At 55.7% G+C, this 15,088-nt stretch overlaps 1 protein-coding gene across 5 annotated transcripts in view; it reads left to right on the forward strand.

Moving 5' to 3' along the window:
• Window positions 1-15,088, forward strand: part of UHRF1 (ubiquitin like with PHD and ring finger domains 1) — a 37,099-nt gene that overhangs the window by 6,665 nt on the left and 15,346 nt on the right. For all 5 annotated transcript variants that reach the window (XM_042928083.1, XM_042928084.1, XM_042928085.1 and 2 more), the window contains exons 3-5: window positions 5,553-5,816; window positions 6,561-6,721; window positions 9,620-9,835. In XM_042928083.1, the coding sequence (XP_042784017.1) occupies window positions 5,553-5,816; window positions 6,561-6,721; window positions 9,620-9,835 (641 nt within the window). The remainder of the gene's footprint in view (window positions 1-5,552; window positions 5,817-6,560; window positions 6,722-9,619; window positions 9,836-15,088) is intronic.

Raw genomic sequence — 15,088 nt, forward strand, 5'->3', positions numbered from 1 at the left:
GGTTAGGGGTAAAGGTGCAACGAATCCGTGGGCTCTGGGTTTCTTGGCCTTGCTGACGCCGGGGGGGGGGGGGGGGGGGGGGGGCCTGCTCGTTCCCTGCATTTGCCGCCACTTGGGAAGTACTGATTTAGTAGATAATTTACTTTAGGAAAACAGCTAAATCGGCCTCGCGGGCCTCAAAAGCTGTGCTAAGGACAGTCTGAAGGATCAGTCTGAGTGGCGCCCTGAGAACGGCCTTGCGAGGGTCATTCGTGTCCCCGCACCCCACCAGCTCAAATTGGCTCTTCCTGAACGCTGTCCCCGATTTCCTGAAGGGCAGAGTCACTGTCCCCGATTTCCTGAAGGGCAGAGTCAGAGTCGGGCAGCAGAGTCCTGCCCTTCAGGCTGTTCGAGGCAGGGTCCCCCCCTCCCCCCAGCTCCCAGCTGGAGGGCATTCCCGCTAAGCCGGGTCAGCAAACCCCTTATGTAAATATTTGTCCCTGTGAGGACTGCTCACCCCTGCCCTTGGAGATAGTATGCAAATGAATGGGCGTGTCTCAGGAGGAGCCCAATAAAACTTTATTTACAAAAACAGGTGCAGGCTAGACTGTCACACTGGCTGTAGCCTGCCAGTTACACCCCTTCCCGCCTCCATTCGGGGTCCAGGGTTCCTGTCGGGAACAGCATTGCCGCGGAATGTACTAGAACAGGTCCCCTAGGACACCGTGTTGCAGAGAGGTTTTCCCGGGCAGGGGTGCGCAAACTGTGTGGTCTCAGGAGTCCCTTGGACCCTGTTGAAGGCCCCACGGAGCTACTGGTGATGAGGAGGGGTCGTGCGTGGCCTTGAGGTGCTCACCTGCTGTCCTTGCTCTCCCCGCTGAACCGGGGAGCCCTGTCCCCTCTGCCGCATCTGGGCTCCGGCTTCACGTGTTTTCTTCTCTCCCATCTCTGTCCGTGTGTCCTGTCCGCATGTCGGGTTGCTGCAGAGCCTGGAGGCCAAGCAGGGCAGGTGAGGGGCCAGGGCTGCGCCCCCGGGAAGGGCTGCAGAGCAGTTTCCTGCTTCCTCCCTCTCCCAGCTCACCCACAGGCCCTGTCAGTGCTCCCTTCCCTCCTCCAGCTGTGGGTCCCTCCCTCCTGGTGTGAGGCTCAAGGCCCACGGTAAGCCCCTTCTGGCGTCTGTCACCCCCACGTCTCGCTGAAATGGCTGCTCCGAGCAGACTGAAGAACCACATCTTGTCAAGCCCTGGGGCGTGTATTTCCTGGCCTCTCGTGCCTCTGGGCAGCACCCTGCACCCTGAAGAGTAGCCCTCGAGATAGTCACGAGGGGGCAGAGAGTGGGCAGCAGTGGTAGGCGTGGCAAGTTTTTAATCCCGGTTTCCAACGGGAACCAGCGTGTTTAGATATGTGTTTATTTCGCCCTCGCACGGCATGCGTGGCCGAAAATTCCAAATGTCCGGGAGGCATACTTGGACTGAAAAAGAAAGACGGGGGGCCTGGGTGGCTTGGCTGGGTGTCCGAGTCTTGTTGGCTTAGGTCCTGCTCTCACGGTTGTGGGATCGAGCCCCAAGTTAGGCTCTGTGCTGTCAGTGTGGAGCCTGCTTGAGATTCTCTCTCTCTCCCTCTCAGCCTCTTTGTCCTGCTTGCTTTTGCTCTCTGTCCCTCCAAAAAAAGAGAGACAGACAGACAGACAGACATAAATACTGTGGGTACTTTTGCCTAGACCTGAATTGTCACTTATGGAGTTATCGGCCCCAAACCACGTATGCATGTTCCAGAATAGGCAGTTCGAGGGATTTTTCAGTGCACAGTTTGGTTCTACGAGATGTTAACTTCAAGTTTAATTTTAACGTTAGGATTGCTACCATGAGGTGCAGATCACCTGTCGTTCGGCTTTTGTACTTTTTATTCATGCCATTAGCCTCCGCTGGAACTTTAGGATCCCCCTTTTTTTTTCTTTTTTTCAGATTTTATTTTTAAGTAATCTCTATATCCAGCGTGGGGCTCAAACTCACAACCCTGAGATCAAGAGTCGCACGCACCACCCACTGAGCTGGCCAGAGGCTCTGGAATTTTAGGATCTTGAAAACGAATCCAAACGTGGAATGTTCCAGCACCTGATGCCGAACACGTTGGCATGAGGCAGGCCTGGGCCCAGCCTCTCTGCCCCATGGTTCCCGAACAGAACGTTTGTGCACAGCTTTGGGCAGGCAAGGTGGAGGGAGAGGGGCACACAACACATACCTTCTCTTACAGCAAATAATTGTGCAAGCTTCCTGAGGACTGCGGGGGCCCTGCTGGAAGGTTCCAGAAGTGGCCTCAGGAAGCAGCCAGACCGGCTTGTGAATTATGCGCTTTGCCACCTCCCGCCCGCAGCCTGAATGCCCCTTTCCCTGTCCTATTTGTGCCTCTGTCTGTGTCCTTGCTCCTTCACGGTCAGGGCTTCCTGACCCCTTGTGGACCCTAGGGGCCCGGTTGTGCTCTCCCTGGTTCCAGCTCTCTCCCACCGGCTCTCCCTTGTCCGGAGCCCAGCATGAGGCTTGATCTCATGGCTGTGAGGACATGACCTGGATCTTAGGTTCTCTGCACCATTAAAAGGAAGGTTCAGAGATTTCTAGTACACCCCGCCTCCCACGTACACCCCCCCCCCCAGCTGTTGGCATCCCCGCTAGGGTGGCATGGCTGTTACGTTCAACGCACGGGTGACGTTAGGGCTCTTTCCTGGCGTGCGTTCTGCGGGTTTGGACACGTGTGGCGATACGTACCCGCCACTGTGGGTCAGAGGGGCCTCGCTGCCCTGAAACTGAACTTGGTGCCACGCCTGCTCAGTCCCTCCTCCCCCAGCCCCTGCTGTCTCCGTGGCTTTGCCTTTTCCACAGTGTCCCAGAGCTGGAATCATACAGTACCCGCCTTTCTTGGACTCCTTTTCTCCCTTAAAAAAAACCCACAAATAATTAAATGACAGCTTTTTTGAGATGTGATTCACATACCACACCGTTCACCCCCTAAAGTGCACAGTCTGGTGCTTTTGACTCTATTCACACAGCATGGTGCGTCCATCACCACAGTCAAGGTTAGAACGTTCCATCACCCCAGACAGAAGCCCCATCCTTGGGGTGACTGGGTGGCTCCGTCGGTTAGGCATTCGACTTCCGCTCAGGTCATGATCTCACGGTTTGTGGGTTCGAGCCCCGCGTCGGGCTCTGTGCTGATAGTTCAGAGCCTGGAGCCTGCTTCGGATTCTGTCTCCCTCTCTCTGCCCCTCCCCCCCTCATTCTCGTTCTTTCTCTCAAAAATAAAAAACCTCCAAAAAAAAAAAAAAAGAAGCCCCATCCCTACTAGCTGTCACTCCCTCCCCCCTCCCCTGGCACCCAGGAGTCCCCTTCCTGTCCCTGGAGGAGCCTGTTCTGGGCTCACACCCCGTGTGGACTCTCGTGTCTGGTTCCCTCTCTGAGCATCAGGTGTTCATGGTCTGTCCGCGGGGCAGCGGGTGTGGGCGCCTCGCTCCTGCTCAGGCCGAGTGACGTGTTCGTGCACGGCAGATGCGTTGTGTGTGTATCCCCCCCCCCACCCCCGGTTGATGGACGCTGGGTTGTTTCCGCCCTTAGGCTGCTGTGAGCCTGGCTGCTGTGCATATGGGTGTGCAGGTTGACCAGTCTGGTCTCTTCCTTCCCATCTGTGTCCCCTCTACCCATTGTCCTGTGCTGGCCCTGTGATGGAGGGCCGGCATCATGTCTCCCCGACCCTGGCCTTCCCGTGGCACGTGGGCAGGGCTGGGCACATCGGAGGCTGCACCCTCGTGCCAGGTGAACAGGTGGGGGGGACGGGGGAGCGGGGTCGCGGAATTCCCTGTGGCCGTAGGCGAGCGTTAAGGTGTTCAGGTGCATTCTTCCGGGGGAGCGGGGTGATCATTCGTCAGATTCTCCGGCTCGTGACCAGTAAAGAAAAGACTAGCAGCCAGTGCAGCAGAGGCTTTGGACCCTGAGCCGCGCTTTGGTGTGAAACATTGCCTGCCGCCTGGCCTTGGAACCACCACTTCCGGTATATCGGGAAGGAAGGAAAGTCGATTCGTATCTGCTGTCCTTTCTCTTCTTCTTCTTTAGGACACTGTCTCTGAACCAGTGAGTTCTGCCCTCAGGGGATGGTGGGCGGTGTCTAGGGACGTCTGTGGTTGGCAGGGAGCGTGCAGGGTCGGGACTGCCGCTCCCCCGTGGTGCCCAGGAGGGTCCTGCAGGGAACAGTCCGGCCCCATGTGTCCGCAGTGCAGAAACCTGCCTTGGGGCATCGGGACAGACCTAGATGCACCGAGGGTCCTTGCTGGGAGCTGGTGGACAGTTTCTAGCAAAAGACAACTCCTTGGCCTTTTGAGCCACCGGGATGCGGCTCAGAAGGTAAAACTCCTTCACGCGCCCTTGCCAGGACGCGAACGGGAGTTGGCTGGCAGGGAGGGTTTGCTAGCAGGGACTCCGGTGGGCAGAGGGGCCGAGCGAGAGCCAGAGCCTCCAAAGGGACTGGTGACTGTTGGGTGTGTGCATCGGTGCATCTAGACAGGGTCTCCTCAGCACCGGGGACACGGGGGCTGGGTCGCTCCCTGTTGTGGGGGCCTCCCCGGCCCCGCCCGCTCATGCTGGGAGCACCCCGGTTGTGACGACCGAAACGATCCCAGGTCTCGTCGAGTGTCCCCTGGGGACAGGATCACCCTGAGCGAGACCCCCTTGGTTAGGGGGTTCCATTCACCCCCAGGAGTGTCTGCGTTCTGTAACATCCTGACCTTCTGATGTCCTGGGACGCTGCACACATTTAAATACACACGCCGAGTGGAGGGAGAGAGGGGGTGACTCGCAGACACCAGGGCTCACCCTGCTTTGGACCGTGTGACCCTGCAGGGAGTGGCTGTGCTGCCCAGTGTGGGCAGGGACTGCGCTCCCATTTTTTCCCCTAAGTAACTAGCGCGGAGTTTCTCTGCCTTCACACCATAGACATTTTTGAGCCAGGGAACCTCACCCAGCGTTCCCTGGAGGGCAGAATCGCCCTCTGTTTAGAACCGGTGATAAAGTGATAAAAGTTACGAAAGACAGAATATTAAGAAAACCTCCCCGGGGCTCCTGGGTGGCTCAGGCGGTTAACCGTCCGACTCGTGATTTCAGCTCAGGGCGTGATCTCACGGTTCGTGAGTTCGAGCCCCGCGTTGGGCTCTGCGCTGATGGTCCAGAGCCTGCTTGGGAGTCTCTCTCTCTCCTCTCTCCCTGCCTCTCTCCGGCTCCCTCTCTCATAATAAATAAACGTTCAGAAAAAAAGAAAACCTCTCCTGACATGGGAGGTTATGCTGTGTGTTCACAGAACGTTTGCCGTATGACACAGGGAATATCTTTGGAGGCGTAAGGGCCCCGAGGGAAGGGGTGACAGCGTGCACCCCCCGGGAGTTGATAGGTCGTGTCGTCCCGTAATCTCAGCCAGATCCTGGCCTCCACGAGGGCAGGTGTGGTACTGTGCTCGTGGCGGAGTCCTGCCTGGCACCCGGAGGGCGAGGGCAGGTGTCTGGCGGGCCAGTGACCTTGGCCTCGGTGTCTCTGCAGATGGAGGACGGCCACACTCTCTTCGACTATGACGTCCGCCTGAACGACACCATCCAGCTCCTGGTCCGCCAAAGCTTGGTGCTCCCCCCCAGCAGCAGCAAGGAGAAGGACTCTGAACTGTCAGATACCGATTCTGGCTGCTGCCTGGGCCAGAGCGAGTCGGACAAGTCCTCCAACAGCGGCGAGGCGGCCTCGGAGGCAGACGGGAAGGCGGGCTTAGCGGATGAAGATGCGTGGGACGAGACAGAGCTGGGTCTGTACAAGGTGGGTCTCGCGCAGGAGGTTTGGGGCTGAGTGTGCTCCCCGCCCCCCGCCCGGCCAGTCTCTCCGCCCCCAGGCCGCCGGGCTGCCTGCCCCCCTGCCCCTCCATCGTCCCTGGCTTCCCAGGTGCCCACCTGTGGTCCCAGGAGGGCGGGCAGGCTGCTCATTCCCTGGGTGGGGCCCCCGGTCCTGCCGGGAAAATCGCCAGTGGGTGGGCTCCTGGAGCATCCCTGTGGGAACAGAATATTCCAGCATTCCCTTGTGATCCTGCGTGGTGAGTGTTGTGTCCGGGTTGTGCGGGGGTCTTCTGTGCCCTTCCCGGGGGCCGTGAAACCCCTGAATTCGCTGCCACCCTTGAGGTCAGCCAGCGTCACATAAAGATCTGGGTTCCCAGCTTATCTCGAGAGACGGGCGTTCTGGCCTCCCCGGGGCTGCAGAGCAGAGGCGATTCTGCCCCCAGGGGACACTTGGCAACACCTGGGGACGTCTGTGGCTGTCCCCGCTCCGGGTGCTCCTGGCATCGACGGGCAGGGGGCCGGGGATGCTGCTCAGTCCCCGACAGCACCTGGGACACCCCCGCCCGGAGGGCGACCGGGCCCCATTGTCGGCAGTGCCGCAGCCAAGGAATCCTGTTGTGGGCACTTGGGTCTGATCCCGGTCCCGAAGTCCCGGGTGCCCGAGAGCCCGCGGCGTCTGTGGTCAGCGTTGCCGATCGGACCAGTGTCCTCGGTTTCTCGCCCCTGGCAGGTCAACGAGTATGTGGATGCTCGGGACACGAACATGGGGGCGTGGTTCGAGGCACAGGTTGTCAGGGTGACCAGGAAGGTACCTTCCCAAGACGAGCCCTGCAGCTCTACCTCCAGTGTGACGCCCGAAGACGACATCATTTACCACGTCAAATATGACGAGTGAGTGGCACCGAGGGTGGCTGGGCCGGGGCGTTGGCTCCGTGTACGTGGGGCCTGGAGGTTGGCACCGCCCACGCCAGCAAACCACACAGGAGGCCACCCCTCGAGGAGCCACGTCTCGGGGACCCACAGCCAGGCGGACCCCCTCCTCCTCGGGTCATCTAGTTGGAAAGGTGCCCCGCCCACCCTGCTTCCTGTTTTATTCTGTTCATGCCTTGTGTCGCCACTGCACGAACCGGCTCCCGAGTCTGTCGTCTGTCCCTCACTGGAGTGCACAAGTACTTAGTGAGTGCTTACTGTGTGCGAGGCACGGGGAGTCCCCGTCTGTCACGGAGAGGACCTCGGATGTGCTCCTCGGGTGTCTTGAGTGGCCGTCACAAGACCGCACAGGCTGGATGGCTACATGTCACAGTTCTGGAGGCTGCAGATCCCAGATCACGGGGCTGGCAGGGTCTTCCTGGCTTTTGGATGGCCGCCTTCCCACTGTGTCCTCAGGCGGCCGGTCCTTTGTGGGGCCGAGAGAGAGCCCTGGTGTCTCCTTCTCGAAGGACTCCAGTCCCGTCAGACTAGAGCCCCACCTTTATGACCTCTCTTAACGCTGCTCCCCTCACTGGAGACCCCATCTCCATGTGCAGTCACATCAGGGCTTAGGGCTCCGACCTGGGGACTTGGGGGGACACGTCTCCTTCCGTAACAGAGGGCGTGCGTACCTCCCCAGGGAGTTTACATTCCGGGGGGGGTATAGGGGCCCCATCGGCTTCCCTGCCGGTTTCTGGCACATCCTCCCTTCACTCTGCAAAATTCACTGGAAGAGTTGGATGAAGGAGTCCGTCCCTGCAGGACCCGCGGCCTCTCGGAGGGGGTTACACACTGCGGCCTTCGGGCCGCGTCCCCAGCCCTATGCCATCCGGATTTGTGAAGAAAGCTTTATCAGAGCACATCAACGCCCGTTTGTTTATATATTGCCTGTGGCTGTTTTGCTTGTATAGAGTTGGGTAGTTATAAACCTTAGAATATTCACTGTCTGACCCTTGGGGAAAGTTCGGCAACCCTCGTTCTCGAACATTTGCTGGAGAAAATGAGGCGCTGCGGGCAGTCGTGATAGATCTAGGGATTCCCCTTCAGCCGAGGTATAACCTCGTTGTTGGTAGAATGTTTCCTTCAGCCCAATTACTTGATGCCTTATTCGAGGCTGCTAGAATATTCTTGCACGTTTGGAATAATGAATTTCTATTGTAACGAGGTAAGCCCGCTCCATGAACCGCTCCCGGTAGAGGCACGGGGAGGCAGGCAGCAGTGTTTTGCCTCCACAGATGTCCTCTGCAGTAAGCCCTGGGGCGGGGGGTGCTGCCCCAACAAAGAACGTGGCACTGCTGAGTGGCTTCTAGTAACAGAAGTTGGTGCTGTCCCCGCCCTGGACTCCAGAAGTCCACGATCAAAACCACAGGGCCGGCCGGGCGGCGCTCCCTCCGGAGGCTCTAGGGAAGGATCCCTCTTGGCTTCTTAGAGCTTCTGGTGGCGGCTGGCAGTCCTTGGCCTGTGTCCGTGTCCCTCCAGTCTTTGGCTCTGTCTTCATGCGTCACTCTCTCGTCTGTCAAAGTTCCTCTTCTTGTTGTTTTGTTTTTTTTCTTGTTTTTACTGTTTATTTATTTTTGAGAGAAAGAGACAGACAGAATGCGAGCGGGGCAGGGGCAGAGAGAGAGGGAGACGCAGAATCCGAAACAGGCTCCAGGCTGAGAGCTGTCAGCACAGAGCCTGACGCGGGGGTCGAACCCACGAACGTGAGATCGTGACCTGAGCGGAAGTCGGACGCTTAACCGACGGAGCCACCCAGGTGCCCCTGTTTTTACCTTTTTAATGTTTTATTTAGTTTTGAGAGAGACAGGGAGACAGAGCATGAGCAGGGGAGGGGCAGACAGAGAGACAGAGAGAGACAGGGAGAGACGGAGAGAGAGGGAGACACAAAATCCCAGGCAGGCTCTAGGCTCTGAGCTGTCAGCACAGAGCTTGACACGAGGTTCGAACTCAAAAGTCACAAGATCAGGACCTGAGCCCAAGTTGGTTGCTTAACTGACAGCCATCCGGGTGCCCTCCCCCCTCCTTTTTTAAATGTTTGTTTATTTTTGAGAGAGAGAAAAACAGGAGCAGGCAGAGAGGGAGACACAGAATCCAAACGAGGCTCTGGGCTCCTAGCTGCCAGCACAGAGCCCGACGCGGGGCTCGAACCCACAAACCGTGAGATCGTGACCTGAGCCGAAGTCGCACGCTTACCTGACTGAGCCACCCAGGCGCCCTATTTTTTTTTTTTTTTTTTTTTAATTTTAAATGTTTATTTTTGAGGAGATGGGGGAAGTTGGGCAGAGAGAGAGGGAGACACAGAATCCAAAGCAGTCTCCAGGCTGAGAGCTGTCAGCACAGAGCCCGACGCAGGGGTCGAACCCACGAACGTGAGATCATGACCTGAGCCAAAGTTGGTCGCTTAACTGAGCCACCCAGGGGCCCCGTGTTGTATTTCCTCTTCTTAATAAGCACGCCGGTCATTGCATTTAGGATCCCCCCCCACCGTGTTGACCTCTTAACTTGATGACATCTGCAGAGACCCTATTTCCAAGTGAGCTCTCCTTCCCAGGTACCAGGGATTAGTACTCCCAACATGTCTTTTTGGGGGACACACAGTTGAACCCACAGCACCTTCTGTAATCGGGGTGTGTCTTCTCTGGCTGTGTATTTTCCATACCCGCCAAGGAGATGGTTGGGGAGGGGACTTCACAGGCCACCGTGATCAACGTGACCCAAACGCACGCTGGCACAGCCTTTTCTGCGTCGGCTTCTATCTCCTGCCCGGGGAGTGAAGTCGGGTGTTCCCCCCGGCATCTGAGCATGGGGTTTTCCTCCTAGCTACCCGGAGAACGGAGTGGTCCAGATGAGTCCCCGCGACGTGCGGGCCCGTGCCCGAACCATTCTGCAGTGGCAGGAGATAGAGGTCGGCCAGGTGGTCATGCTCAACTATAACCCCGACAACCCCAAGGAGCGTGGCTTCTGGTACGATGCGGAAATCCTGCGCAAGCGTGAGACGCGGACGGCACGGGAGCTGTATGCCAACGTCAGGCTCGGGTGAGTGAGACGCCGGGCCCTGCGGCTGTCCGGCCGGCACCGTCTGGGGGAGGCCCTCGGCCTCTGCCACACGCTCACTCGGGGGACCGTCTCCGAGCCCCGGGCCCTGGGCCCCGACAGTGGAGATTTCAAGTTGCCTTTCTCTCTTTTTTGTGCTGTTTTGCGTTTGGTGAATAGTCATAATCTCAAATGGGTCAAAGTCCAGACGGTACCGAAGGAGTATTCTCCCTTCTTCTCTTTCCCTTGGTCACCCGCTTGTCCTTTCTGGAGACCTGTCTTCTTGTGAACTGCCAGGGATATTCTGCGCATAAGCAGGCATAGACACGCACAGAAGCAAAGCACACGTAGGGATGTACTCCACATCAGGGCTCGGCAAACTGCAGTCCGCAGACCAGATCCGGCCCTCTGCCTGTTTTGGCAAATAAAGTTTTTTTTTTTTTTAATTTTTTTTTTTTTTTAACGTTTATTTATTTTTGAGACAGAGAGAGACAGAGCATGAACGGGGGAGGGGCAGAGAGAGAGGGAGACACAGAATCGGAAGCAGGCTCCAGGCTCTGAGCCATCAGCCCAGAGCCCGACGCGGGGCTCGAACTCATGGACCGTGAGATCGTGACCTGAGCTGAAGTCGGACGCTTCACCGACTGAGCCACCCAGGCGCCCCATTGGCAAATAAAGTTTTATTGGCACACAGCCACGCCCATCTCTTCAACGGTTATCTGTGGCTGCTTTGGTGTCACAAGGGCAGAGTTGATTAGTTGGGAAAGAGAGTGTGTGGCCTGCAAAGCCAAAAATAGTTACCGTCTGGCCCTTTGCAGGAAGTGTGTGCCAAGCCCTACTCTACCTTGCCTCTGTGTGTGTGTGTGTGTGTGTGTGTGTGTGTGTGTGTGTGTGTATGTGAGAGAGAGAGAGAGAGAGAGAGAGAGAGAGAGAGAGAGAAAATATATATAACAGAAAACTTACTATGTTAAGCCTTCCCAAGCACACAGCTCAGGGGCATCAAACATACTTACACTGTTGTGTAGCTACTCCCACCATCTGTCTCCAGAACTTTCCATCTCCCCAAATTGAGACTCTGTCCCCATGAAACACTGACTGCCTGCCCCCTGCCCCACCCCTGGGTCCCACCATCTACTCTTTGTCTCTGTGGACAGGACTCTTCTTGGGACCTCCAGTGAGTGGGGTCACATAGGACGTGTCCTTCTGTGTCTGGCTTCTGTCACTGCGCACAGTGTCCTCCGGGTCCATCCACGTTGTAGCAGGTGTCAGGATTTCCTTCTTGTGGTTGAATAATATTCCATCATATGTATTATGTATACGTACACAGGTATTTGGGTAACAGTGTGCTAAGCACAGGTACAACAAGTGCAAAGGTCCTGGGGCAGGGCCATCCCTGGCGCATTTGTAGTCTGAGGAGAAAGCCAGTGGGGTGGACTGGAGGGAAAGAAGGTGGGAGGAACCAAGACCGTGGGAGCCTCCAAGCATCATGGAGACGTACGGATCTGGTGTTCATTGTCTGTCGCGGCCAGCCATTGGAGCGTTTAAGCCCAGGAGCCACACGCTTTGGCCTACAGTTAAGAATCCTAGCTCTGGTGGCCGAGAGGGGAACGGACTGTAGGGGGCAGTGTGGGAGCAGGGACACCAGGGCAGAGGCTGATGCTGGCATTTAGGAGCAAGGTCCTGGGGCTCAGGCCAGGCTGCAGCTATGTCATTGCTAACAAAGAACCAGTGTGTTATTTCATTGCTGGTCTCTATTTTCTTGTTTCCTTTTTTTTAATGTTTGTTTTTGAGAGAGAAAGAGGGAGAGGGAGCATGAGCAGGGGAGGGGCAGAGAGAGAGGCAGACACAGAATCAGAAGCAGGTTCCAGGCTCTGAGCTGTGAGCACAGAGCCTGACGTGGGGGTTGAACCCACCCCAGATCATGACCTGAGCCGAAGTCGGGCGCTTAACCGACTGAGCCACCCAGGCGGCCCTGTGTTTTCTTGTTTTCAATGTCATTGATTTCTGCTTTCATCTTTTAAATTTGCTCCCTTCTTGTTTCTTTGGGTTCTCTTCCTTTTCTAGTTTTTTGAGGTAACAACTTACACTATTGATCTGAGCCGTTTTCTTTCCTAACATCAGCACTCAGTGCTATACGTTTCCCTCTGAGCACTGCCTTAACTGCTTTCCACATATTTTGCTATGTTGTATTTTTTCTTTTTCTTCACCGTTCAATTTTTTTTTTTTTTTTTTCCTTTGAGACTCTCCCTTTGGCTCCTGGCTCCTTTAGAAGTATTGAGTTTCATTCCCAGGTATTCAGAGACTTTTGAGCTGTCCTTCTGTTGCTGATTTCTAACTGGACTTTATTGTGGTCAGAGAACATACTCTGTGTGATTTCACTTCCAAATATGTTGAGGTTTGTTTTATGGCCCCTGCTAGGGAGGGTCTAACTTGGTGAATATTCTCGGGTTCCTTAAAAAAAAGTATATTCTGTTGGTGGGCAGAATGTCCTGCTTGACTCTGTGAGAGTCTGTTCTCTGCTGGTGCTCACTACTGATCCTTGCTGCTTGTCTGTCTGGTTCTCCGTCAGGTGCCCCGTGCGGCCCTGCGGCCAGAAGGCCTGAAGGCCTGCTCTCGCTGTGGGGCGTGTCTGCCTCTCTTGCACAGTTGGGAGGCTCTTGTCTGCTGCACACACCTTTAGGGCAGTTCCGTCCTCCTGGTCAAAGATCTTTCCGTTGTGTTAGTTTTCCTGGCTCCGCGGGGAGGGTATGATATACCAGCTTGGCTTTTGCAAGTTATCATTTGCATGCTGTGTCCTTTTCTTCCCTTTGACTTTCCAACCGATGTGGTTGAATTGGAAGCGACGTTCCCATACACAGGATACAACTGGGTTGTTTTTTAATCCACTTGCCATCTTGCCTCTTAATTGGCACGTTTAGACCGTTCAGGGTTCTGATAATCATGCTGTGCTGGGACTTTGTTCCCCCTTTGTTTCCTCCGTTGCCCGTGGGTCACTTAAAACGTGTTACAGGATTCTGTGCAGATTTGCGTGTGGTCTCCCGAGTGTATCGCTGTGCGTGGTTTTCCTAGTGGTTTCTCTGGATTTCACTGTAAACACGTGACACTGGTGGTCACTTTTGCCACTTGGGGTGAAGAGTAGAAACCTGTCTTCGTTTCTGTCCCTTCATAGTCCCGGAGAAGCGGACGGTGTCAGGATCTGTGTTTCAGTCCTGCCCTATGGCCTTGAGGACGCGCACGGAGGCTAATCTGTCGCATGTGCCCACACTTGTGCCCTTTCTGTTTTTCTCTCCTCCTTGTGCTCCTCAGATGCCTTCCTGTATAATTTCCTACCTGTCGAGGAACTTCCTTCGCCTTCCTGCAAGGGCGTGTCCACTAGCAATGGATTCTTGTCACTTTCCTTCCTCTGACAATGCCACTGCCCCCAGCGTAGTGAGGTAACGCCCAGGCGTTGAGCCGTCGCATCCACGCGTCTCTTGCGGGTTATTTCCGTAAGGTGACTCTTCCTAAGAAACTTAATTGTAATAGTATCATCACGACGCAAAGAAGAATCGCAATTTTTTTTCACTTTTTAACTGATGCACGTTAAGTGGCCTCTATGCCTAATGCGGGGCTCGAGCCCACGACCCCAAGATCGAGGGTCACATGCTCCACCGCCTGAGCCAGCCCGGCGCCCCGGTCCTAATTTCTTAGTAACGTGTTCCGTCGTTGGTTCGTCTTCCAATTATCTCACTTTTTTTTCCTCAGCCATCCGTTTGGTTGGGATCTGCGTAACGTGCATGGGCTTCAGTTAGGTTCCCATATATCGTTCAAGCTGCTGTTCCCTTTCAGTCTCCGGTCCTTTGCTGTCCCCCTTTCCTGACCGGGCTCTCTGTTGCAGAAGCCGGGTTGTTTGTGCCAAAGCATCCCCGCAGCGGGGTTTTGCCTTGCGCACCTCCCAGCGCCGCCTCCTACGCGCCCTTTCCCCCGGGCTTCCTGTGAACTGGTGGGACGACCTGGGCCTATGTGGCCCAGGGCCGTGGCTGTGGCCACTCGTGCTGTCGAGCACCAAAACGTGGCCAGCACGAGCTGAGCCGTGCCGGGAGGGTGAGACGCACACTGGGCGTCAGGACTTTGTGCTGGAAAAGAACACCAAGTAGCTCGTTAACGGTGCCGTAACGGTCCTCCCGGGTTGAAATAATATTCTGTGTACGTTGGGTTACATGGAACGCATTCCCATCAATTCCGTTGCTTTAAAAAAAAAATTTTTTTTTTAACATTTATTTGTTTTTTGGGAGACAGAGAGAGACAGTACGAGCAGGGGAAGGACAGAGAGAGAGGGAGACACAGAATCCGAAGCAGCTCCAGGCTCCCATCTGTCAGCACAGGGCCTGACGTGGGGCTTGAACCCACGGATAGAGAGATCATGCCCTGAACCAAAGTCAGATGCTCAACCGACTGAGCCACCCAGGCGCCCCTTGCTTTTTTTTTCGTTTTTAATGTTTATTTATTTTTGAGAGAGAGACAGAGCATGAGCGGGGGAGGGGCGGAGAGAGGGAGACAGAATCCAAAGCAGACTCCAGCTCTGAGCTGTCGGCATGGAGCCCAATGTGGGGCTTGAACTCGTGAACCACGAGATCATGACCTGAGCCGAAGTTGGACACTCAACCAACTGAGCCACCAAGATGCCCCCAGTTCGTTGTTGTTGTTGTTGTTGTTGTTTAAAGCTTATATATTTATTATTTTGAGAGAAAGAGTGCAAGTGGGGGAGGGGCAGAGAGAGAGGGAGAGAGAGAATCCCAAGCAGGCTCTGTACTCTCAGCACAGAGCTGGATGCAGGGCTTAAACTCATGAACCACAGGCTCCTGACCTGAGCCAAAGTCAGATGCTTAACCAACTGAGCTACCCAGGCACCCCGAGTTCCATCCGTTTTTACTTTTCCAGGATGGTTGTTAGCAAACGTAGAATTCCACAGGTGGCCCATGTTGGTGACCACATTCGGTTGCCGTTGGGGACGTTGTTGATGGAGTTGTTGGATTGATGCCTGGAGGTCATTGTTTTCTTTTAAATGTCTGTTTCATTTTGAGCTTGGAGCCTGATGTTTGATCTCAAAAACACCGTGAGATTATGACATGAGCTGGAATCAAGACTGGGACGCTTGGGGGCGCCTGGGTGGCTCAACTGGCTGAGCATCTGACTTTGGTTCAGGGCATGATCTCACAGCTTGTGGGTTCGAGCCCCGCCTCGGGCTCTGTGCTGACAGCTCAGAGCCTGGAGCCC

The sequence above is a fragment of the Panthera leo genome, chromosome A2 (assembly GCF_018350215.1).
Source record: "Panthera leo isolate Ple1 chromosome A2, P.leo_Ple1_pat1.1, whole genome shotgun sequence".
Lineage (NCBI taxonomy): Eukaryota > Metazoa > Chordata > Mammalia > Carnivora > Felidae > Panthera > Panthera leo.